The 26,654-nt window shown below is 32.7% G+C and overlaps 1 protein-coding gene across 2 annotated transcripts in view; it reads right to left on the bottom strand.

Annotated features, from left to right (window-relative positions):
• LOC128998389 (calcium/calmodulin-dependent protein kinase kinase 2) overlaps positions 1 to 26,654 on the bottom strand; it is a 176,908-nt gene that overhangs the window by 88,751 nt on the left and 61,503 nt on the right. For both annotated transcript variants that reach the window (XM_054424502.1, XM_054424503.1), the window contains one exon: positions 13,141 to 13,347. In XM_054424502.1, the coding sequence (XP_054280477.1) occupies positions 13,141 to 13,347 (207 nt within the window). The remainder of the gene's footprint in view (positions 1 to 13,140; positions 13,348 to 26,654) is intronic.

Below are 26,654 nucleotides of genomic sequence, written 5' to 3'. Positions count from 1 at the left end.
TTGGGACGCTAGCCTCTCGGACGCCAGCATCCCGGACGCCAGCGTCCTAGTATAATCCTAGCCTAATGCGCGAAAATCAACATTTTGGTATAGCAAAGTATTCATCATTATTTTAAAATCTTTTTCCTCCCAGAGAATTGTTTTAAAAATACGATTTTAATATTTTTGTGTCGCAAATTATTTAATTTAGTAATACAGTAGATATTGTGGCAACGCAAATCAGTTTTTCTTAATTTGGCTTTAACATGGTTTGAAACTGTTAAGGAAACCGAATAGCAGAAACATTTGCTGCATGATCAATGGGTTTAGTATCACGTGTGACTTTTAATATTATAGTTAATAATATCTTAAAATCCTATACAATATGTAAGACTGGGAGGGGTGGCGTCGTCCTGTAATCCAGCTACTAGGAGGTTACGTATTGTGGATATTTATAGGCATGCACTGTAGATGCGATACTCCCTAGTGTGGATTAACGTCCGCACGGGTGAGTACTACGACTATCCGCAGTACTATCCTGATAATTATACCAATTCGTATATACCAAGGAAAAATGGATTCCAAGGACCAAGGAATGTGGTTCGGATTCCACTATAAAACTGTAGGTCCCTAAGTTGCTATTAGCTGTATGGGCTATTAATTAACAGCTGTGAATAAGGAATAAGTCGGCCTTAGTCACGAACGAGACTACAAGATCGCGTTACCCATCCTACACTCATCTCCATTCATACTTGGCTTAAAATACCTACTTTGTATGGTCGTCATTTTATTGTAAAGTAAACTAAAGTAAAGTAAAGCAATTATTTTCCGACTGACCAAATGACTTTTCTATGAGGTTTACTCGTTTTACCTTCTTATGCAAAATGGAGATCATGAATTCTTGAACACAACTTTTTGGGATTTAAAATTTTTTTTCGCTATTTCTTGGAGCATAACTTGTACTCCAACCAAAATGCATCTGGGACACTAGCAAATTAAAACGGAGTTTTCGTAGTAGTTTATCCATAAAGCTCAGTCTTTAAGCAAGTATTGTAACTTCATAAACAGAAAATTTGATGGAAAGCTAACCATTTAGACTATATCCTATCTGGATTTCTCACCGATTTCTTCAAGAATGTTGTTTTCCCCATCACTTGCCCCCCTGACCCCAAAGTCTGCTGCGTCATGGGTGTACCTAGTTGATTATTCTAGACGCAAACTCAGCTTCGTATGCAGGGCGCACGTCCTCAGTCTACGTCACGTACTACGAGGACTAACTGATTAATGGTTACTTGCATTTTCCTTAATATATAAATATCAAAGTGCAAACGCGAGTTGGCATGCAACACTTTACTGCACAAATCGACGTTTCGGCGATTTAGTTGGTAGCACGATGAACTATAAACCAAAGGAGGTGCTCCTTTCGGGACTTCGGGTCTTCGGTTCGCTTTCCGTTTCCACACATAACATTTATCAGTGCAGCTCATTCTTGTACTGGTGCAACCCTTGTTTTTCTTGACACTTTCTGAGCACAAGCCTTAGAGGTACGAGTGGGAAAATTCAAGCATAAAGTTACAGGAAACCTAGCTTTGATATATTGGACACAAGCTTTGAGAGTTTAATAAAAGGCTTTGTTAAAGAGCATTATTACACTTACCATCATGATGGTAAGTGAAATCGGATTTACATGCCACAGTCTAGGGTTTAATAACATCACGATTTAAGGTTGGGAGAAATAAGGGCAATGCCCGTCCGAAATTAGCCTATTCCATTAAGGATTCAAACATGGATTTCAAACATTAAGTAAAATTAGAGGGAGGAAGGACAGTGAAATTAGTTAAAAATGGTTATGTGGAGTTGTAAATTTCAGTTTAAACAGCTGTATATTTATTTATTTATTCCAACGGCAAGATCACCAATTTACAATGTGGATTGAAGAAGCCTAAGTGGTAACAACATGCGTTTTAACAAAAAACTTGGTGAGATTTCAAGTGTATAGAACAATCATTATACCATTACCTGTAGTACATAGGAACAATAATTTATTTCAACTATTTAACATTGCAAAACAAATAAGAAAATGTTCAGATGTAGAATATAATAAATAATTGGTATCCATTCATGCGATAGTACCTTGACTTGATCGATCATAACTTTCTGAGATTTTATTTTCATAAGCAGGCTACGTGTCACAAAAAGGAAACTGTCTTATCCGCCGTGGGAAGAGTTTAAAATCCCTGGCGTTACAAAGATAAATATCTCTCAAGCAAATTCAAAATTTGTTTGTTTGGAAACGACTAGGTTTCTGTATGATTTTCTATCATTCTAACTATTCTAGAAGTGTCAACAAGAACTGAGGTTCATTTCTATAGACATTACACGTAAATATACCTCAAGCTCAAGACAAAATTAATTATTCTTGTTTATATAAATATTAAATCTTATATAAAGTGTTATAATGCCTGGTAATTATTTTTCCTTAAATCATTTTTCGCTGTTTTTGAGCATGGAAAAATATTCATTATAAATTAGAATTAATACATTACCTTACAATACAAATAACTAAAAAATTTTGAATGTATTAAACTTAAACAGTTTGCTTGTAAGTACATTTCAAACGGGCAGAAGGATGAAATATAAGAATAATTATAAAAACCTTAACTAATGTATTTCTCCAAGTTACTACTAAATCGCCTGGTAATTTTTTACAATACTCATTTATAACTGAAGGGGTAATTTTCTCCACCATTCATGCATGCAACGCTATTGATTTATCGTTCTGTAAATAAATCATTACTTCTCGTCTTTTCTTTTTCAAATAGGTACCTTTACTTACTTTAAACTTCAAATATACTATTGTTTTACTAAACACAATTACAGAGTTTCATTATTAACTAATTACTAAGTTAATTATGTAAACAGTTACTAATTCAAACTAGAGAGCTTATATTTCCCTTGTGTCCTCCGTGTAATTAAGGCAGGAGTAAAAATGGAAGTTTTCAATTACGTGGAAATCCTGGGGATTAGTTTGTCAATTTGAAAATATTTTGTAACTCTCCCAACCGGTAAGAAAATATTGTAGGACACTAAGTCGAAACAAATTGAATTCCCCCACAAGAAATCTCTGAGTGTAGGCGTAAATGTATTTAATTTACCTAGACGTACCTCTATATCCACCTTTACTTCCACCTCCACCTAAATCTACACCTCTACTTCCACCTCCATCTAATCATACTTCTTTACTTATACTTCTACACTTCCACCTCTACCTACACTTTCGCCTTTAACTCTACCTCTGCTTGCACCTCCACCTAAATCTACACCCCTACCTCTACCAATACTTGCATCTCCACCTAAATATACACACCCATCTCTATCTCTACGTCCACCTTAACCTACACCTCTATCTCTACTTATACATCCACATACACCTACACCTATACATCTACTTCTACCTGCACCTCCACCTTCACCTAACCCTCTATCTCCACTTCCACCTCCACCTAAAACTACACCTCAACCTACATATCTACCCTTACTTCCACCTCCACCTACAAGTACAACTCCACCTAACCCTCTATCTCCACTTCCACCTCCACCTAAAACTACACCTCAACCTACATCTCTACCCCTACTTCCACCTCCGCCTACAAGTACTCCTCCACCTAAACCTCTATCTCCACTTCCACCTCCACCTAAAACTACACCTCAACCTACACCTCTACCCCTACTGCCACCTCCACCTACAAGTACATCTCCACCTACACCTCTATCTCGACTTCTACTTCCACCTCTACCTCCACCCTTACCTCTTCTTCTACTTCAGTCTCTACCTATACCTACACATCTTTCTCTAGTTAAGATATATTAGATCAAACACAAATATCAATCCTAAATACTATGACTCAATGTACCAATACAGATGGCTGATGTAATAGGCACATTAATCTTCAAACGTCAAAACATAATTTCGCTTCGAAATGGAGCGTAATATACGGGCTCGATATACTCTATTTTAAAACAGTCTATTTGAATGTCCTCAAACTCATGGAACAAAACAACGTTTTGTGTACAGTAGCTAACAGATGTTCAATAATACACGTGAAAGAGTAGATAGGTTAAACATACGAGTAGAAACGTGGTGTTGGAGCGGTGGAATTTCTAAGGCATTCACGTTGAAATAAAAACAAGTTAGGGAAATTAATACGAAAATATCCAGTATCACTTTTCTCTCAACAAGTAACTTTCTTCACAGTTCATAATAAAATCTAGTACAGATGTGTGGTATTTTTTTTATTTTGGCAATTGTTAGTAAAATAAATTAGTATAAGTTTTAATAATATCAATTTTAGTAGCTTTAACAAATGTCCAGAGAATATGCTATTCCATAACCTTCATGGCAAAATCTAGATCCAGGACCAAATGTAAATATATCCTTCACTTGGATAAGGGAATCGATATGTTGATTATATGTAAGTCTGGTGACGTAAATGTACATGAATACATTTTGAAACACAAATCCATTCTGAAATATAAAGAAATTGTTATATTCATTTCAACATTTGTAATTTAATAACAAACTAAAAAAAATTGCTCTAACATTAAAATATGTCGAAAACAAAATAATAACAAAAAAAAACTCGTTGAAATTTTGTAAAAGAAATATCGAATCAGATGTTTCATACTCTAACAAAAAACAATCTACTTTTTCAAATTTTAAAGAAAGCAACACGTTTAATGAATTTTATCCAACGATTAATACTCTGGGTGACAAATCAAATACGAAGTGTTAAGTATGAAGTTGTACTAAACAAACCTTGTAACGTTTATACAGAACACTCTGATAACTTAGTTTTACTCGTGTGGGATTTAGTTCAGATAGGAACCTTATTCAATAGTTATGCTCAACAAATGACAGAGAGTACATGCACCAGTTACAACACAAACAGTTGAGGCTGACACACATTGAAATTGTGTTTACAGCAAGCAACATTACACATTTCCACTTCATTTGAAAAAGCTTTTCTCTCTTTACCATCAGGAGATTATCGTTTCATAATTTCTAAACAACTAACCTGTGGATCATCGATGACCTTTATATGGGATGACTTAAAGGTAGTAATGTTTCATAGAAAAAAATATTATACAATCTCCCAAACTTGTATATGGTTTTAAAAACCTGATGATCAGGTAAACCATTATAAAATACACCTGACGCAGCAAACCTGCCAACTAAGCGAATTTCCATTTGCCTGATTGGATTTACACTAAAATGTTTCCTTAAAAATATCACATTTATTCCAAATTTAAAAAAAAATAGTTTAGAGAGTACTTAGGTTTGATGCAACAGGGAGGTTAAAAGAGTTTTTATTTGTAAAATGTAAATGGTTTAGTAAGAAATAAATGCATTTTCCAAATTTGATCAAAATATGTTCATAACCAAGCAAACTACAACAGTTTACATATTCAAGATGTTTAGTCAGTTAACTATTATTTACTGCAGTGTATATTACATTTTGTAGAAACTTTTTATGTTTAAACAAAATATCAAAATAAACCAATACACGTAGAAGCAGAACTGTCAAATGCTTATTTCACAATTTTTGACAGCTGATCCAAACGAATTAAATTTTAAATCTAGCGCAACTATATGCTAGTTTTGATTTATTTGTTCTGGATTGTGTAATTGATTCAACCTCATTTGCTGAATCAACCTAGGCTTTGCCCCGAATCGTCAATGTGGTAAGGATATGATAATGGCCTTATTAATATTTGTTAGGAGAACGGTAGGGAAACTTAAGTTTGTACATGTAATGAGTTATTTTGATATTTTGTTAACAAGTTTAATTTGCCTACAAAATTTAATATACACCGCAGTTAATAATAGTTAACTGATTAAACGTATTTTTACAAAACACATATAAAGTAAAAAATTAATTATTTTTTACGTTAAGGAAAATATTTTTACGTTATTCCTTGCTGTCGATATAGTGGGAAATAATTTTATTTTATCCTTTCGTCATTTGCTCTCAATGATCTATGTTTATAATTTAGCTTTTAGTAATATTCTTTGTAATCTCGTTGAAAGATAATAAATATTGATACCGACCTAATAATCGCTTAGATATCTGCAAAATTATAATAAGCAAAAATAATGTGTCCATGGCTTTTGTGTGTGGCTGTATGTGTGAGAAAGAGAGACAGTGTGTGAGTGAGTGGAAGTTAAGGTCGTTCCACTGTCCCTACAGCTGTGCAGACAGACATACCGAAGACCAGAGAAAAGAGACTAAAGACACGAGAGACGAGAGCTGACGGGCATGTTTCTGTATTCCTAGACTGGCCAGTAGTTGAATAAGGCTCGTTTGTGAGGAAATGCGCTCGTTAAGGAGAAGTATCTGTCATTTCCTGGGAATTTCTGAGATGCATTTACCTCCCGAGGCTTCCTAGCTTGAAGACGACGTCGGACGTGGCCTCGTTTGAATAGACCAGAGGGAGATGGATAGAGAGAGAGAGAGGGAGAGAGAGAGAGAGAGAGTGAGGGGGGGGAGAAGGTGGTGGAAGATCGCCGAGAAGTTAATTGAAGCAATGACTTCAGTGGAGTTAGTTAATTTTTATATTACTGTGTTACTTAAGACAAACGAACGTTAAGAACAACTAGTTGATTTACCTGAGCCTAGTAATGGGGAGGGATACATAGAGGAGGATAATATGCTTCTTTTATTTCTACTGAAACACTTTAACACCCACAATTGATTGCAGAGGAAAAGCTCGAAAGTAATGTCTATGTTTATAAATGTCTCTATGGTTTATGTATTAAGAGTTGCTGTACGGCAGGGTAAAAAATAAATCTATCGAGATGTAATAAGTACAAATCTATGATAAAAATAAACAAACTTAACGGTTTACGAATCAATAACTCCTTTATGAACTTTTAATTCACTATATGATTGACAGATTTATGGTTTCCTCAAAAGTTTGGCTTCCCTATGAACTTAAGTTAAATTCAACTATATTTACTTAAATTTAAAGTTAACGTAGAGTTCAAACCCATTTAGCACGTATATTACGCTTTTGTTTATATAATTTAGTAACATATACAATTATTTCACCTAATATTTTAGAAAACGAAATTGGTACGAATAAGAAATATAAGTAGGCGACTTTACAATGGAGGGGGGTTGTTTCCATCATACTTATCTTAAAAAAAGAATCTATTTAAAATATTTTTGTACCAACATTCTTGAAAATATGACAACAATCTTTACTTGCTAATGATGTTTTTGTATTGAAATCGCAGAAAAAACTTTTTATCTCGGGTTAGTAAGTGCATATGATATAAAAGTCTATATTTGACATAATTTGAAAACTAGTTACATTTTTACACTATTGATTATTTTTCGATACACTAGTTTTATTACTGTTTATGGCATCTTTGCCAATTTTTGAGCCAAAGGGTTCATAATTTCGAAATGATACTTTAAGTATTGTTTAGAATATAGTTAAAGTATAGTTAGAGTTTTCCCAATTTACAGGATAGTGAATTTGTCAAAAATATATAACAGAGGAAAGTCCTTTACAAGCATTACGTAAATCAATGGAAATACGTCTGCTTTCGAATGAATACATGATAAAAATACCATCGCCATAGCAAACCTGCAGACTTTGATAAGCGAATTTCCATTTACCTTATTAGATTTTCAATTAAATCTATTTAAATAACATTAGGTTTAACAAGTACCTAGTTTGCTGCAACAGGGAGCGTAATAAAGTGTGTTGGGATGCCAACAAAAAGTGCAATTTATGCTATATAGAGGTGTGCAGAGTTTGGTTTTTCCTGGTTTACCCATTAAAAAGTTAAAAGGCGGTCTCCAGACTTTTTATTTACCCTGTATACAGGGCGTTCAAAAAAGGTGGGCAAATAATTTACATAGTGATTCCTTGGTTCAAGATAAAGAGCAAATCAACACCCTGTATATAAATTTGTACGGACGTTGTTTTTGGCCTCTAGGGACATCCAAATGAAAAAGTATGTCGGTACCGGGTCTAGGCCTTACCGTGCTACCTACGGTAATAGCTACTTCCATATGGAGAAATTAGCTAAATGATTTTAACAAACCCTCAAAACGACATCGACGGGGGTTAAAGATAACCTTTCTAATGTCTCTGCGTATTGTGCTAACATATCACTTTAATGAGAGTTGAAATAAATCAAAAGGAATCAATTAAAAAAAAGAACAGAAGGTAAACAATAAGTTACTGAACGCAAAATTAAAGTTATTTCTTGGTATTTAACTTCCACTTTCAATGCGATATGGAACTAAATAATTGTTTTTTACATAACTGAATGTCATTTATCCAACACATTTGTTAGCAACAGATTTATGGAACACCGTCAATTTAATTCTTAGTAGTTACTGTAGAAAGCTTTGCTATTTTGTGGGTATAGTAATACGAGTGAAAAAATAAATTAAATAATAAGTATCGAATGAGAAATTCGAGTTGGAAGGGCGGGAGTGTCGGATGGGACTAAAACATTTGGAATCATTCCAACATGGTGTCAAGGAAGACGTATATAGCCTCTTAAAGTTAGGAACCGTAATTTAAGAATCGATAAGGGACAAAAACACGAAAATGTCCTTCTGGATTTCTGTCATATTAATTTCACACCGTAATGGTTATTGACTACAATATTTTGAAGCTATTAATACTTGTTTAATATTTTATTTATAAAATTATTGTTAAAATTGGCATATTATAAAAAAAATTGTTGAATAATTAATTGTCAAATTGGCTACACTAATTTAAAACTTGTGGGTTTTATCAGGTACCTAAACGGTATTACATACAATTTGTATACATGTATTGAATTCAAATGGAATAAAAATAATTTACAAAAAGGTTGGTGGCCTCTTTAAACGTTGCATTTTTCCGTCCACATAGGTTATGGTCCTGTGAGTGGAACATATTCAGCATAAAAGGGGGCGAGCCCGTATAGTGCCGTAAAGGGTGAACTGTACTGGTAAAAAGTAGTGTCAGGTACCAGCAGGATTCGGACCCACGACATCGCTGTCTTGGGCCCAAAGTCCGTGGTGCTACAGACTGAGCCACCGACTCACCAATGAAATTAAAATCCTTAGTTTTATCAAGTAAGGTTAGGGTTACACGACCCTTTATTACACTGAGCTACACAAATATAAGTGAAGCAATAACCTAAGGATGAGATGACTTGTTGAGATGAAGCGGTGGGAGTAACTTACTACGGCATTTAATGGGGAAAACCACAAAAGTAACTTTTGAACCGTGATGTATACAGCAATTGTATTGTACTATTTTTTATTTAACTAGAAGGACCAAAACTTACAAAATTTTAATAAAAAAAATTGAGCCGTTTTTGTATTTTCTCGTTATTTAGAGGGGTTTAGGGGGAAATCACTTCGAAAAACTCTTTTTTTGGTACAGGGGATACTTCCAAAATGGATATTTCCATTCATAACTCAAAATAAAAAAAATGTTGACGAAAACAATACTTTCTTCATATACTATGTATAGAGGGAGATAGTAAACACATTGAAACAATAAAGATCAATAAACAGGCTCTTCTTCTTTCTAGACAAAAAAATACACGATATGAGTTTGTACAAAGGCATACAATGTAACTCATTAGCTACATGCATGACACGGTAAGCATTTGTCGATTGATTGTGTTTGCAATGTATCAACCTCGGTTACAACAAGTTGATTTTGCAGCTTGGAATTGCGTTTAGGTTAAAATACATGGCAATCATAAAATACCGATGGCTGTAATGTACTTTGAGATTTATTGTGCATTTTTAGCAATTTTATGGTCTATGCATAAAATTATCAAATGGCTCTTCATTGAGGTAAGCCTATATATACAGTAAAGTCTCCCAAAGCTGAATTTAAAGCACTACATTCGTTTGTAGCCCAACGAACATCAGTCAATTGCTCTGACCAGCGTCCTTCTAGCAGGTACTCTACGGTGGGTACCGACCACGTTTAAAGCAGGTACGTAGGAAATGTTTGCACTTTATGGTAAGAAATATCCTTATGGGCCAATCCCGGTGACTAATATTTTATGTGGACCTTCAGTATAACCTCCAGGTGGTTCAAGCTATTATAAGGAAGATAAGGAAGATATAATGAAGATGGTTGGTCCTCTCAAACCAAACTACTGTAAAGCTACTAACTCTATCCTTCTGTTATTTTACCTTATAGATCAAAATTGTGTTATTGTTATCAATGTTATGCGTCGCAACTCCATTTAAGGTTATTTTGTGGAATATAGCTTGCACAAAATTGTTTTGAGAAACATTTAAAGTAATTAATAGTTTTTAATAGTTTTTTTACAATAGACTTGTTAATGCGTATCTAAAAAAGCAAAATGCAAAATTTATTTGGATTCTTAACTGAATGACTCTTTTTCTGTAGGAAAACACTTACGAACTCTTTGATGTTCTAATTGTTCTTTTTTTTCAAGAAAACTGATAAGATTGTGCCAAAAAGTAGTATACAATAAATTATATAAAATAAATTAATAAAACTATAATTCGTATTACTACGATTTTAGTTGAAATTTTAAATATAAAATAAATCATGGCATACATTTGAACGGTTTTAACTTTATTTGGTAATTTTACTATACAAATGCTCAAAATTAATATGCATATTAATGTGAACTCTAGCTCTACATTTTTATATATTGAGTTTCTACCGATATAAAATAATATGTAGGTAAAATAAATATATATTTCGTTTGATGTTTTCCTGAGTCAGATTATTTTAATAAGTAAAGAATTTGTCATTTAGTAATCAGAATACAGAAATACATTTTTTGTCGTAATGCAGAGTAAATTATTCAAAGCCAATAGAATAGTATAAATAGGTAAGGTGACAAATAAAGACTAAGAAGTTTATGATATCATGAAGAAATTCCAAAATAATAAGGACTCCGGTATTTCTTATTCCCCAAACTTTTAAGGAGCGCCCTTTGAAGTTATCTCGGCCATTATTTTTTACTCTCACCAACAAAGGCTTAACAAAGCCGGTTTTCAAACCCTTGTGAAACAAGGAGTTGAGTTTGATCTGAATTGTGAAATTAAGGGTGCTTCACACTTAATTGACGATTTAGTCACATCTTAATAAACTTCATAATGGGTGTTAATGTGTTCGGATACGGTGTAACATATTAAAAAGAGTAATAATGTTATGTAGTTCAATTCATTTTGATTTTTACATTACACTACAGGATGATTTTTTTGAGAAGAATTTAATAAAAACGTCTAACACCTATTTTGCAGAATTACACAAATTTACTTTACATATGTTCAGCTGAAAATGACAAAAGTTTTGTTCGTTACATAACTGGTTAGCTCTTGGCCCCGACATTGAGATGGTGTTGTCTCCAGTGTTGTTTCTTGGAAGGGATAATTGAAGATGTCCGATTGTACATTTATATATTATAAAAATCCGTAGCCTAGTTCGTTAATGTGGCGTTGAGTTATCTGTAGTAAAAACAACACTTAGATCATAAACGTATTTGATTAAACATATTTTAAAATTATAATCGTTAATTATGTGGAGAATAGTTTGGTTATTGTTTGGATATGATATTTTAACTGTTTATTTATTCGTAGTTATAATAACACCGTTTATTAATCGACTTAGAAATCTATAAAATAAAAGCATTTGATTTAGTATATGTAGACTTTATATGAATGAGTTTTTTTTGTTTATTAATTATTTTACTAAGCCACTAATCAAAGAGTAGACAATTAATCTCATATTTAAATTACAGATTTATTGTTATTAATAAAAATTAAATTAGAACAGAGCTGCAACCACCAAGACGGATAAAAAAATTATGTGTGTTTCATTGTTATGGCAAATATTAGGAGTTACTGTTTTTAACTTAGTAAATTTTTAGTTGACTACGAATCAACACACGAGTGCAAAATTAGTATACGTTTAGTATACGTTTAGTTAGTTTGTAATAATAATATTTTAACGTATACATAAATTAGCTAGTCGAAATAATTACTTTAAGTTATTTTTCTTCTTTAATTTTATTCGTACTTTTAAGTACAATTTGTGGACGCAACAAGGAGAAGAAGGGGATAAGAAGAGAAGAAGAGAGAGAAAACAACAATGCGTCTAGTGCACGCCGTCGCCGCACCGTCGCAGTAGCGCGGGCATCGATACGAATATGGTCATCTGTTAGATCTGTTATCTTTATGGCTAGCCTCATCTACCATTCCCGCCGTTTTTGTAGCCTTTATTTCTCCTTGGAGGGTTACGTAGTGCACCTCATATACATAATGCATGTTCATTGAATACTCCAAGGGTAGCATGTCACTGTTTTGTATGAATACATTTTTCACAAACTTTTTTATTAATATGATGACATGTTAAAATGGTACTCATCATCAAATGCATATTACTTTGTACAACTTAACATGCAGAGAGAAATGTTTTAATTCACTGGACAATAATATTAATGAGTTAAGTTTGCTGCTAATTAAGGTAATGAGGTGTGTTTTTTATTAAAATGTTGATATCTTAGTATGTCATAAAAAAAGTTTCCAAACTACTATTGTTTATTTATCTTGCAATGGAATAACATAGGCACTTTTTAACAGTTGGTTAATTTTGTGTATTTTAAAGTTTTTAAACAGTTTGTTCCTATTTATAAGGTAATATTTGATTTTTTATTATCTAAAGGCTAATCAGACCCAGCATACTCTAACGTATCTAACAACCGTATCTAATGTCTTTATAATTGGTCGGTTTTAACCAGAAAATCTTCACTGACTTCTTTGAACTATCAGGGGCTGATGGGATCACTGGCACATTCTTGGAGAAGGGCTGTGTGTGCTACGAATGTTGCATACAAGTTAGTAACATTTCAAGAATTAAGTGGGTTCTGTGGGGGTTGTTGTAGTGGTTAGTTGAGTTGTTTATGCTTAGTTAGTTTGGTGGATTTGTGAATAATAAAAAAAAAGCTGATTATGAACCCTATAGACTGGAGGGGAACCTAAATCATTGAAGACTCTCAGTGGGCTCATCATATGTCAGGATTAGGTCAAAATGATGAACACCAAACTTATTATTTAAACTAAGATACTTAGTGGCCATTTCACTGACCTGGGTGAAGAGTAAGGCGAGAAGGGAACGTTGGGGTAGATGGGCCTCTGTGGACCCTGGGCTGGGCCCAAGGACATGCTAGCGGCCGCCGACACCAGCCCTTGCTCAGGGGTTTCTGGCGCGAGTCTCTCGCCGCTGTTGGCAGCTGCCGCATTTTGATACGTGGCTTGATCAACTACGGGCAACTCCTCTTCTACGGCAGATCGTCTGTAACACCACAAAAAAGGTTTATAGCATCATTAGGGAAGAGAACTTGAGGTTTATGGAGTTATTAAGCATGTTTACTATCACAGAGAACGTTAAAACAAGTTTAACGACGTGTTGGTATATAGATTCCGTTATTTAAATAAATGCCTTAAGGGAATTTTAATCTGAAATTTTCCCGTCGACAGAGACCTCTGACCGATCCGGGTAACGTTTCTAGCAAAGCAAGCTGTGACTCACATCTGTGTAGCTCAGCTTGTGAGCCACCATTTACTGTTACACCACCACCATTTACCACCATACTGTACCATTTACTGTATACTGTTAGTGGCGGACACCATGGCGCCATAAGCTTGTATTCCGTTGTGCTACCGACTTGGTCACCGAGTCACCATGTTGTTACAATATATTAAGACTTCCATAAGTAGTTTTATGAATTTTGTTTGGTTCAAGTATTGATGTTGAATAGTAAAAGTGCACTTCTCGTCCAATCGTAAAATCTGAAGTCGGGTTTACGTTTGTTGGTAACAGTTTGAGTCCCCGGATGCTAAATGCTTCTCTTTTTAGTGTATATTTAACTAGTTGTGTTTCACTGCTTAGCTACAGCACCAGAGGGCAAGCTATTGCTTTTGAATCAATTGGTTTATTTAATTAACATAGTTCTAAAAAAGTATAATTTTAATAAAACAAAAATAAACAAGAAACCCCCCTCTATACGAACCGAGGGGGAAAATATTTTCCCAAGATGTTTTGAAAGGGTATAGGAAGCATGTTTAATTTATAGTTATGTATTGTGTACAAATGTGGAGGTGTTCAATTAAGATAGCGGTATTTTACTCCCTGAGCAAAACTAATGTCACATCTTAGAGAGTGAAATTCCGATCGCGGACTTTTGAGCTGCGCAACATCTGAGTAAATTAAAAGTGGAATTAAACATATCTTTTCACGGTTGTGAATTTATTGGGAACAAATTAAGTTATAAAACCTAGAGTGTACGGACTGGAACTTTATCCTCGGACTTTTACGCCTTAATGAGCTTAGCTCAAAAGTACGGCCCCGATTTTTATCTCCAGAATTTCACCTCCGGATTCTTACCCACGGAATTTTAGCCCCTTTCCAGATATAGAATTTGCTGAGAATAACTAATAATTGTTTACATGATATGTGTTCTGTAGAAATACGTTTAATCAGTAAACTGTTATTAACTGCGGTGTGCATTGGATTTTGTAACGAAATTAAATTTGTTAACAAAATATCAAAATAACTCGATACATGTACAAACTTAAGTTTCCCTACTGTTCCCCTAACAAACATTAATTAGGCCATTATCATATCCTTACCACATTGACGATTCGGGGCAAAGCCTAGGTTGATTCAACAAATGTGGTTGAATCAATTACACATTCAAGAACAAATAAATCAAAATTAGCATATAGTTGTGCTAGATTAAAATTTGATTCGTTTGGATCAGCTGTCTGAAGTTGTGAAATAAGCTTTTGACAGTTCTGCTTCTACGTGTATTGGTTTATTTTTATATTTTGTTTAAAAATTACATTTTCCTACAAAATTGAATATAAACTGCAGTAACTGACTAAACATCTTTCTATAAAACTCTTATTATTTGCAAAATTGGTCTGCGGGTAATAATTCAGTTGCCTAAACATATACATATTATTTGGACAGGGGTTAACATTCCGGCTTTTATTGCTAATCTAATTCATCACACTTTGTCTATTTACAATATACATATAACTCCCAAATCCGCAGGGGTAAAGTTCTGCCCGTGAATAAACTTGAGAACACCCAGATTACTACGTCATAGTGCGTCAGCTCTGGTCAGGGGGTAAAATTCCGGTGCCCCGTTCTGTTGCTCACTGACCAAGAAAAGCTATCCTAATTAAGTTTTCTTCATCATAAAATGTCAACAATTGTTTTAATATGCTTCTAAATACGGTGTATACACTTAATGATCCTGGTATCGTCTATATATTGCATTAAATAGCCCCGTAGCTAGAAGGTAGGCTTCCACGGTCAAAATCCGGTCAAACTTTGGTCTTCAGAAGATGACCGAATTGTTGCACCTGAGAAAATACCAGTTTTCGCCTGTTAAACATGGTCATCTACTGAAGACCAATATTTGACAATCTTTTCCAAATTGCATGTTTGTCGTACAGCTAAAGTTAGGCCCTGTACCACCAGGTCTCATGGATTATTGTCATTAGTGATTGGAACCTATACAGGACGGACATCCGGTGCTTAACCACTGGACAAGACACGCCCCAAGTAGTTCTGTTTAATTTTGTACCTTTCGTTTGTAATATTACAGTAAGTTTCACAAATTAAGTTTACTTTCAAATATAAATGATTAAGCCTCTTTCTCTCTCTCTCTCTCTCTCTCTCTCTCTCTCTCTCTCTCTCTCTCTCTCTCTCTCTCTCTCTCTCTCTCCCTCTCTCTCTCTCTCTCTCCCTCTCTCTCTCTCTCTCTCTCTCTCTCTCCCTCCCTCTCTCTCTCTCTCTCTCGGGAAACGTTCGGCAATGCAACATTATTCAAAATATGTTTTTAAAATATTAATTAAGTGGTGTGTGGCATATTAAAATAATCTCTTACGCCGCGAAAGTCGTTAAAATCGTACTTAATACTAACCAATATTATTTACAATGACAACAATGAAATAAATTATCCCTTTCTAAAGAGGGGTGTTTTTTATAAGTGGTTAACGTTTTAAAGAAGTTGAATTTACAATCAAAACTTGTACTCTAAACAGTTTTACAAATATAATCGTGACCATAAAATAGAGCAAATGTACACAAAAATAAAATAAAAATGTAATAAAGTTTGGATTTCATATATAACTTTTCCACTGTGTGTCAAAACTAGGTGTTATCGCATCACTTTATTTTCCTGAGTTAATTAATTTCCCATGAAAATTAAAGGAGTGCATGGTATCAATATGAAAAAGTAAACAATGAATGGGTTTGAAACACAGTATTAAAGAGTTTGGGTTTGCTTTAACAATATTAGCCCCGTAAATATTACTGAACACGAAATCTACTTTGCTTGCAGCTTATATGAAAGTATGACCGTGAGATAAAAATTAAATTTCGTAAATGTAAAATAGGCCTTAATAAAAATGTCATTTTACACCCGTTCGAGAGAAGATAAGGTCCCTCTTCCCTTTTAATTGGTCCCTTTTCGTTACTACGTGACGTTTTCAATTAACAATATAACATGTCTTAGGACGATCTAAGGCATTATGGGTAACATTTACCTCTAATACTAAAATAAAATTTAATTTTACGTTTCATATTTGTAGTATATAATCTTCTTATGAGTTCTATGACATTAGGAAATAATGCCAATAATAGTAAACTACAATTTCGTGTTAATTAACTATAAACTTTTTTGTTAGTGTTTCTGAACGAGGATTTTTTTTAATTCAAGGAATCAGCTGTCACCTATCCAAAATTATTTTTAAGAGGAAGTACGTGGACATACTAGGCTACCTCTATTTTGGTGGGATTTCTAGAATCCTTTTAAAGGGGATGAAACATCTCACACTACCTTTGAGATTTCTCTGAGAGGTAGGTGGTAATCAGCAAATCAAATTTGAATTATATTATTTGTATATGTATACAATTGATATTGTGTTTTATATATTCTTTTTAGAATAATTATATTGTTTGCCGTTATAACTTTGCTTGTACTGTCATCTTAAGAATATTAAAATTGTAAATTTTATGACTATTGCATGTATTTTATGTATTGATCTTGGCTATATTTTACATTTACAGTACCAACATATTATATTGCTATTTATCTTAGCTTGTTAAGACTACTTAGATTTTGATATTAGATGGCAATCGATGCTATCTTATTGTTGCCACTATCATATTTTTTTAGTATCATAATTAATTCACGTTATCGGGATTACTTCATAAATATTTGAACTAAAGTTGTTGCTGATTATTTATTGATAACATTTTGGTACTAGTGCTGATTAATAACTTATTATACTATAATCTATATTTAAAATAGATTTATGTCAATCTAAATAAGTGCTGCAAGTTTAATTGCTAAGCAGTGGCATATTGGCTGAGTAGTAAATATGTTACATTGCTTGCCTAGCATTCAGAATGTCACTGGTTTCATGCTGAGAAAATTCTTTGGCTGTTTAATCGTTCAAAACTGAACCCAGCTGTAATTCATTATTGGACCTTACTAAAGAGAAAAACCTTTTAGTCAGTAAAAACCTACCACAAGCATTTTACTCCGCTTCTCCTGTTTATATTTAGGTTACGCCCCAATCACGTTAAAATGAAAAAAGACAGTTTTTGTATCGTCGATCCATACAATATATGTATTGTCTCATTTATTTGCTTGTTAAAATCTGATAATGGTGAATCTGTACAGTAAATAAGAGGAAGGAACTGAAAGTGCGCTCCTATCTAAAATTACAAAGCTGTATCGGATGGGTTGACAAACCGTAAATATTTGAGATGAAGAGATTCTGAGGGGGGATTAGTCTGGTCAGCGTCCATGCATTTATTGCCTTCCCTCTCCGACTACATGCAAATATAAATGCAATATGGATTTATTTATATTCATACAGGAACGACACAGTGATTCTTACAATTATTTCATATTTTACTATTTATTGGCAATGTTATAGAATTATGTAAGGATTGTTGGTAAAATATTCAGTTTATAAAGTTCTGATGAATTACATTATAGCTTGATGCAAGTGAAAATACTTTTACAAACAAGATTTTGTGTAATATTTCAAACTACTGGACATAGGGAAAATGATAGGCACCTAAAGACATTATCTTCAATTTTCCGAAGGTTTATTTTGATAATACATTCGGATTTATTTTATGTATACGCAACTGACACCCATTTTTGAGTAAATAATACTGAGTATTAGTACTAAATTAGGTATAGGGAATAATATTTAGATATTTGTGCTATGATTTGAAATATTTTGTACTCGACCACACTAGATAAAAATTTTGATTATCCGGTTAATCGTGTAATCCCTTTTAACATTATAAATAAATTGCGACATGGCTAATGCAAATTTATATTCGGTAGTTCGGCCAAATCAATTTGTTATTGAGTCAAATAACTCTTGATTTAGAATATAGAAACATTTAAAATATATAGAAATATGGAATAATAAATGGGTTTTTGTAGATAGACCAATTATTTTAGGTTTAATGTTCAAATTGTAGTGATAGCACGATAGCAAGATAAATAACGATATGTAAATCCACACCTAGCAGCAAAATTTGTATTAACTTCATTCATCACTTATAACAGTTTGTAAAAATATACAATAGATTTGATTTAGAAATGTATAGTACAGGTTTGCATCAGTATTTTGGGGCATTTAAGTAATTAATTAAGCAAAACAAAAAACTATTTGTAAATATATTTTAGAGTAGCTGTATACACTTCAACCAATCTACTTTTAAAGTAGTTTAGATGAATTAAACTTTCTTTAAGATCAGTTTTAATTTATCAGTTTTGATAAAAAATATAAAAAGCTCCAGTCATGAAGCATTTCTTGTTTTTGTCACATCTGATTGTGCAACCTTGCAACAGACATAACCGTAAAGATTTTGCAAATAAATAACATCATAAACGTGATGAGTGTCTACAAACTTGAATTCACTACATAACCGTATTATGCTATTGAAATTATATGTACAATATAATTTTTTTATTAATACCTTATTCTATATAAATAATTCTACTAAGACTGACATTGTATGTTTGAGCAGATAATAACAATGCGATTTTAAAACTGAACAAATCTTCAATCTTAAGCTTATTTCGCATCAAAGAAAAATGAAAAGTTGTCTTTGGATTTATTGAAACGAAATGCACAAGTAAACCTTAGTTTTTAAGTGGTGCCGTTCCTTGTAACCGGACCCTCTACCTTGATGAAACTGAGTAGAGCTATTCTTTATACTCTGTGAAAAGTAAGACATTGTTTAAGGTTACATTTTCAACAATTATCATAAAATTACAGAACATAACGAAATAATATCTCATTTATGTATTTACTGACCACTTTTGTCAGTTACGAAGTTTTTATTAGTTTTTTATCAAGTAGAGGAACAAACTATTACTGGAAATGAGGTTCAATGGGTACATCCCTCTAAAACTTGAACTAACCTCTAAAACATGATATTTATGCTTCGTGTTACTGCTGTCGTGATGGTTACAACATTTGAATAGATTTAACTGAAAATTTCCACTTTCACGTAACCATAAAACTCTCGTGTTAAACTGTGTCAAGTATAATATATTACAACAAATACTATGGAAGGTTTTATGTGGGACGAGGGCTCAGTTTGTAGGGCCACGTCAAGTCCCGGTCACGCGGCTAACATTTTATCAGTACAGTTCATTCTTTTACTGTACCGGTTCACCCCTTGATATACTTGTATGTCCCATGCACAGGGTAGAGGTATATTTTAAGTTCAAATACAACAAAAAAACTCTAAAATAACTTCTACAGATAAATTGTAAATGTACAAACACAGTCTACAATATTATTACCTATTGTTTGCGTTGAATAAGTAAATATTAGACTCGATACATTTATTAATCTACTTTGGATGTTTTAAACCAGTTATATTTCCTTTAGGCAGTCATTAAAGGATACACAACACCGAACTACAGAGTACAAATGTCTTGAACATATTTTGACCTCGTGCACTTTAAATACACAGTAGGGTCTATTGGTAAACGACACCGGCATTCAAGTCTAGCCCTTGGCAGGTATAATCTTATCAGGGGATCATCAAAGGCTACTTTACTGTATTAAGCTGTATTGTTCGAAATAAAATATTCTTAAAGTGTTCCGCTACTCCAGTTCGGAAAAGTAAATATCACCTATACCTATTCAGTAGAGTTTTGGTATCCAACTTAAGCCAGTCGTGGAAATATTAGACGATCAAAAATTGAAAACTTTGAAATAAGTTAAACTTACAGACAGGAGTGACAAAATGGGTTTGTCGAAGTACCCACTATGGTGTAGAGCTAAGACGCGTCAGTCTTAGGAATTTACTCACATAAAATCAAAATAGTAGATTTTAAGGCGAATGGTTTGAATATTTAAATTTAAAATAATAATTGCTATCTTGTTCACATAACAATTTTTTGTTGAATATAATGACGCAGAAAGGGAACTGAAAGAGCTTTAAACTTGTTAAACTCATTCTTTTATAGTGTTTCAATTTCTTTTGTTTTATGTACAATCAAGTACAACAATGGATCTAAACAATTGACTGTTCTCCATACTCACACTCCCCTACTTTCCAACCCCCAGCTTCCCGGGATCTTAATTTATAGTAGGCTTGAAACTTAGCTGAGTCATGTCGTATAATGTTTTAAAATAAATCCCCCTTACACAAACGATGTATTTGGTATTTTCACGCGGTATCAAAATTTATGTTTAAATTTAAATGGAACATTTGAGGTTTTATTACTCTTGATTTTTTATAGTTCATAAAAATATGGTTCTTCGAAATAATTGTAATTTGCTCCACCGATATAAGACCGATATGGGTTACTTGAAATTTTGAAACGTACCAGTCTTACTATTATTTTAATAAGATGATCTATGACAATCAAAATGGGATTTCAATCAGTCGTCGTCCGGCCAGTTTGGTCGGCCGGCGGCCGGACGACGACCCCATACACGTAACGATCGGCCGGCCAAATGCAAGGTTAAAAGAGGCCGCTAACCTCTTTATGAAAAAAATCTTAATAGATAATACGATTATCATATTGAGGTAATCGGCGTTTCTTTAATACTATGTAAAATCTTGTAAAAAGTAACTCCCGAGCTCTATACTCTCTTAAGTGATTCATAAGTAACATTTAGGCGAAACTTTTGGTTATTAGTATAGGCTTTGTTACGAAAAAATTTAAAATCCGTGAAGAATAAATAGGTATTTATATAACTTAAAATCATTAATGATGCTAATTTACAAATTACGCCTTAAAATCAGGTTGTAAACTGCTTTTACCAATGTTTATCCGGTAGTTTCAAAGATTTGTTTCGATATAAAGATCAAATAAACAAAATATAACAAATCTATAGCTTTTTTATAAAAATCCTACATAAAGATCATGAAGTGCTGTATACATAATTAGTAGTATAGAAACTGCATTATAAGAACAATTATAAAGTCCTGCACGATGAGTCGCATATTTTCCAAAATTAATATTGTATTCCTATCTCAATGATATGACAAAAGATATGAAAAGGTCAAACTGACCATTACGCTACCGAGTCCATTGATGATTGGAGTGTCCATTCAAAATCAATTGTCTCTTTGTGTCTTTTATGGGTATTGACCAAATAGAAGTACTGTGAAATACATTTCTCTACACGAATACAAGAACGCTATAATTATATAATCAAATTTTAAGATACATAATACGAATACATATCATATCACTTTTAATGTAGTTAACATAATTATCCAAAAGACAGAATGTTCCTCCCACTTATCATTTATTCGTTTATAACCCGATCCATTGACTCCCCAATTGGCGGGATTTGACCTCAGACCTCTATCGCAGAGGGTTCTCTCTCTGGTCTAGCCAGTAGAGCATACTTTCTACAGGACTTAGGCTCGGATTATATAGCGAAAATTGTTTAGTAATTGTAGCAACTGTTTGTCTTATCGGATTAAAAAATTATAATTTATGAGCTACCGGTACTTAGGAAATATCTATATAGGCGAAACACAGTGACTTAGTCCTTCTATGTTAGTACTTCTTAACTACTGGGAAACTAGAAACTTTTCAAGTCCCAAAGAAACCAATCTTCCAAGTTGCAGTGACGGGAAGTTTTGTATAAAAGGGTTTTTTGTGCAAGGAAGCCATGCTGCAGTTATCGTTTTTCTTATATAAGGGTCTTTATAGTTATTATATAATATTAAATCCTATAGTTGATTTTTTGAATATATTATACAATAATTTGGAACTTACTGATTGTGAGTTTATACACAAATATAATGCTAAACTATACCATTTAATTTTTAAGTTAACTATTTAAGAAGGTTGACATCGTTAAAGACACGTAGTTTTGATCCGATTATTAGTATGTGAATAATAAATAGAATTATATAAATGTTGGAAATAAAATCGGTAAAACAACATAGCAATGCAACGTATTTGTCTACAGTATCCAATGATTTCGTAATTTACTAAATACTATTTATTGAGGTACGAATATTTTTACTCATATTATTATTCTGGATCTTAACTTGGACTACACTGATTGCCACTAACGATAAAGTACCAAAGAAGGGGATCTCCAGCACTAAATCTTATACAACTTTATAAAATATCTGAAACAATTACATTTCAATACAAATTTATAAATTAGGTCGTACATTGAGAGAAACATTCTTTTAGTAACAAAAGGGGTGTGAAACTTATCATCTTGTCTATTCTAATTTTATAACAAACATAAATTAGTATATTTTTTGTATGTTTTAGTTGGTCGTTGGATTAAAAGACAACGCTAAATCCGAGTAAGAATGTGAGCAATTGATTGCTCACTCAAAGGAGAGGCAAGTTTAGCCTTTACGATTCTGACATTTTCCAAAAGGTCTGAAGTAATTTGTTTACAAGGCCTGCCTCATTAACACTCGTGTATCACTAATTATTTCCTTGTTTGACCAACACAGATAACCTTATGTATTTTACAATATGTCTTGATTAACATCAATTGCAAACGTATTTATTATAGATTTATTTAATCACCTTAAAAAGAATAAAATAAAAAGTCTAAAATTTTAGATTGGGTTAGTATGAGAAATTGGGTAAACGTTAGATTTTGGTCAAAAAATCCATGTAAGAATCACTTCAAACCAACATTTTGTATAGGTAGTAAAGTTAAATCCAGTAAATCTTTGATTAATCAAGACAGTCATGACACGACAGTTTAATCAACATATTTCCATGCAGTTAAGTTTGGAATGCACCACGGTGAACTATACAATTTTGTTGCACAGTTTACAATGCTGCAATAGTTGTATGTGTTTTTACTCACAATAAACTATTGAAATTGTTTTCTATAAATGACATTTTATAATCACGACATGCACTCTTAACGGCCCTAGGATAGAGCTGCCTTTCTTCATATTGAGTTTACCAAATTTAATTCAGACTTTCATTTATTTAGACTACAGTAAAAAAATTAAACTGCGGATTCGCAATTGATCCGTATAAATGAGCACTAACTTTAAATCAATTAGGTTTTAATTTCTCTACCTATACATAGTTTATGGAGAGAGAGTACCATTGTTTTGTCAAAATCTTCGAGTGGAACATACTACACTTGTGGTCAAATTTTGACGAAATTTGGTATTTTGGTACTACTTTGCAATTTTCATGACAGGTGATTTTATTCATTTCTTTGAAATTTGTATTTTCCCATAAAAATCCATAAAATAACGAGAAATCGGATGTCTAACAAAGGCTCAATCTATTCTGGTTCAAATTGAGCATGCTAAGGTCCATTTAACTCTAAAAAAATACGGTACAACATCCAACGCCTTAAAAGTTACGATTCTTAAGATGTTAATGTTAGTTTATGTAATTTTTTTAATTTTACCCGTAAAATATAAAAGTTACTCCCAATGCTTACTCATTATAAGGGGTTTTACAAGGTAATAGGAGAAAGTATGAGGCAGTGTGTGCTGATACCGTTTATTTTGCTACTATATTTAAAGTTCTTCATGCCTTTACATCATCAATACATTTAATATTTTACTTCACTCTAATTGTAGGCATGGAGGGGATAGCTAACTATTCAACACATATGCCGTATGATCCATGTATAAGAGTAAGGATTCTTTCCCAGGAGTAAGATAATTAACTCACGTGTAATTGATAAAGTAGAATTCTAGCTACCTATATTTACTTAAGATAGTATAATTTTTATTTAGCATTAAGAATCTTGATGATTCTTCCTATCGTTTGATTTTAAATTCGAATATAAAACCATAGCTGAAATTCAATCTTATTATAACTTTCTTACATATTATGGTTCAATGTTCACGAATAGATTTGTTGTACAAACTGAACTAAAATCTGTATATATTACGCGATTCGTAAATTTTTTAAGAATATTTAAGAGTTCTTTTTTACCAGTTCTTAGTGTAAATGGTTTGTCTTTTATATTTGTACAATATCAATGTCAGGACCCGAATAAAAAAATCGAATTACGAGTAAAACACATGAACGGGGTTTTTATTTTTCATAATAGATTTTGGAAAATGAGTCTTCGTTACGTACTAAAGTTTAGCATTATTCAAGACGGGGTTTTTACATTTTTAATTGAAGGCAATCATATGGGTGATCAAAATGTCTTAATTTACAGTATAATATTAATAAAACACATAAAATTCTTTTAGACTATCATTATATTTTTATAACAGCGGTTTCATCTATTCCATATATAATTCAGTTTTAAAAATCTTTGTACAACCAAATCTAGAGTTCTACTGGACCGATTTTATTAATTAATGGATCGCTGGAAAGCTTAAGTCGTGTATATTTTCAAATAATTATGAAAGTTTGTTTTTGTTACGATTTATGATGAGAAAAAAAACATGTTTTCCATAAGAAATACATTGGAAACTGTGTTTTTCACAATTTTTATTTTAGTACGACTTTTGGCTGCCTTTTTTGAGTATTTCCAAGAAGTGCATGGTATCAATTTGTGGGAAGTTTTTTGCTGCCTTTATTAAGTATTTTCAAGAAATGCATAGTAGTTATTTGTAGTAAATTTAATTCTCTTCCAGAATATCTCATCCACTTTGGTCGATTGCCCCTCCATTTAAAAGTTATTGGTAATAAGCTAAGTGATCTCCAAATTTATAGCGGTGAGAAAATACTGAATTAGATATATTTTTGTTAAACTTTGTACAACTAAATCTAGACTGGACCGATTTTGTTACTCAATGGGTCGTTGGAAAGCCTAATTTGTGTGGATTTGCAAATAATTATAAAAGTTTGATTTTATTATAGATTTACTAGGTGAAACCCGTCAAAGTCGACAGTTACTGTTGAGGTTACAAGCAAGATCGTTTGACTATAAATCGATGATAAATAACTCAATTTTTTTACAATTTGTGCTGATCGCGATTTAGCTGTGTGCTTTAGGTACGTCCGATCTTAATAATCAATAAATCAAATGGAAGCTGGCATTTCACTGAATGTTCTTAGGTCAAGACAAATAGAATAACGTAACTAGAATTAAGTAAATATATCTAAAACTTAATTCCATATCCAAGATATGAACAAATTTATATTTTCTGATTGAGCAATACAGTATCTTGAAATTAAATGATTAAAACTATTAATATCTCAAGTGAAAGCATTTGAAGTATTTTAAGACCAAGACATACAAAATAACTTAAATAAAAATAGATTTACGTATCATTGATTGCAGATAAGTACTAAAACTATTGTAATTATTGTTGATTCGTGGTTCAGCAGTGTGCTTTAGGTAGTCCCATCTTAATAATCAATAGCTCAAATGAAAGCTGGTATTTCACTTAAGTTTTTTAGACCAAAACATATAGGGTAATGTAATTACAACTGCTGGAACACATCTTTAATTAAAGTGGAAAAAATCAAATTTAAATTCTTTCGTCAAGTAATATATTAGATAAATTAATGATGATGCTTGATGCAAATATGTGCTTGCATAGCTTTATTTTAAAACCAAAATTATGGATTTCCGGCGGGTAGAAGAGCCAAACTAACTAAAAAAAACAAAACAAATTTTACTCCCATAAGAAATCTACGGGGAGGCAGTTTGTGCTCAACTCAAAATATACGTCAAAATGAATGCTGATGCTTGAAGGCAAATCTGTGGTACCTCTATACCTTTAGTTTAAGGGCAAAATTATGAAAATCGGTCGGGTAGAATAGCTAACCCGACTCGGAAAAGAAAAACCAATAATTTTTATAGATGGCAATAATTGGTTTACCAGCATGCATAATCTAATCATACGAAACATGTGTTAATAATTCAACAGCTTATTGTTATCTAATTGATTTTTCTTTGATTAAATGTTGTTGTTAACAATTTCCATTTGTATTCAAAGTGTGTTCCTTATGTTAAGTGTGTGATTCTAATGTTATGTGCTTAATCTGTATCATTAATATTAGTGAGTAAAGTGGCGCATGGATTTATAACCATTATTTTACTAGAGACCGTTGTATTTAACCCCAACGGGCACTGTTGCTAGTATTTAATAGTTTCACA

This window comes from Macrosteles quadrilineatus, unplaced genomic scaffold, assembly GCF_028750875.1.
Source record: "Macrosteles quadrilineatus isolate MER2022 unplaced genomic scaffold, UCM_ALF_1.0 Scaffold_7__1_contigs__length_78375512, whole genome shotgun sequence".
NCBI classification, from domain to species: domain Eukaryota; kingdom Metazoa; phylum Arthropoda; class Insecta; order Hemiptera; family Cicadellidae; genus Macrosteles; species Macrosteles quadrilineatus.
Note: the sequence above shows the minus strand (reverse complement) of the source record. Positions and strands in the feature narration are given on the sequence as shown.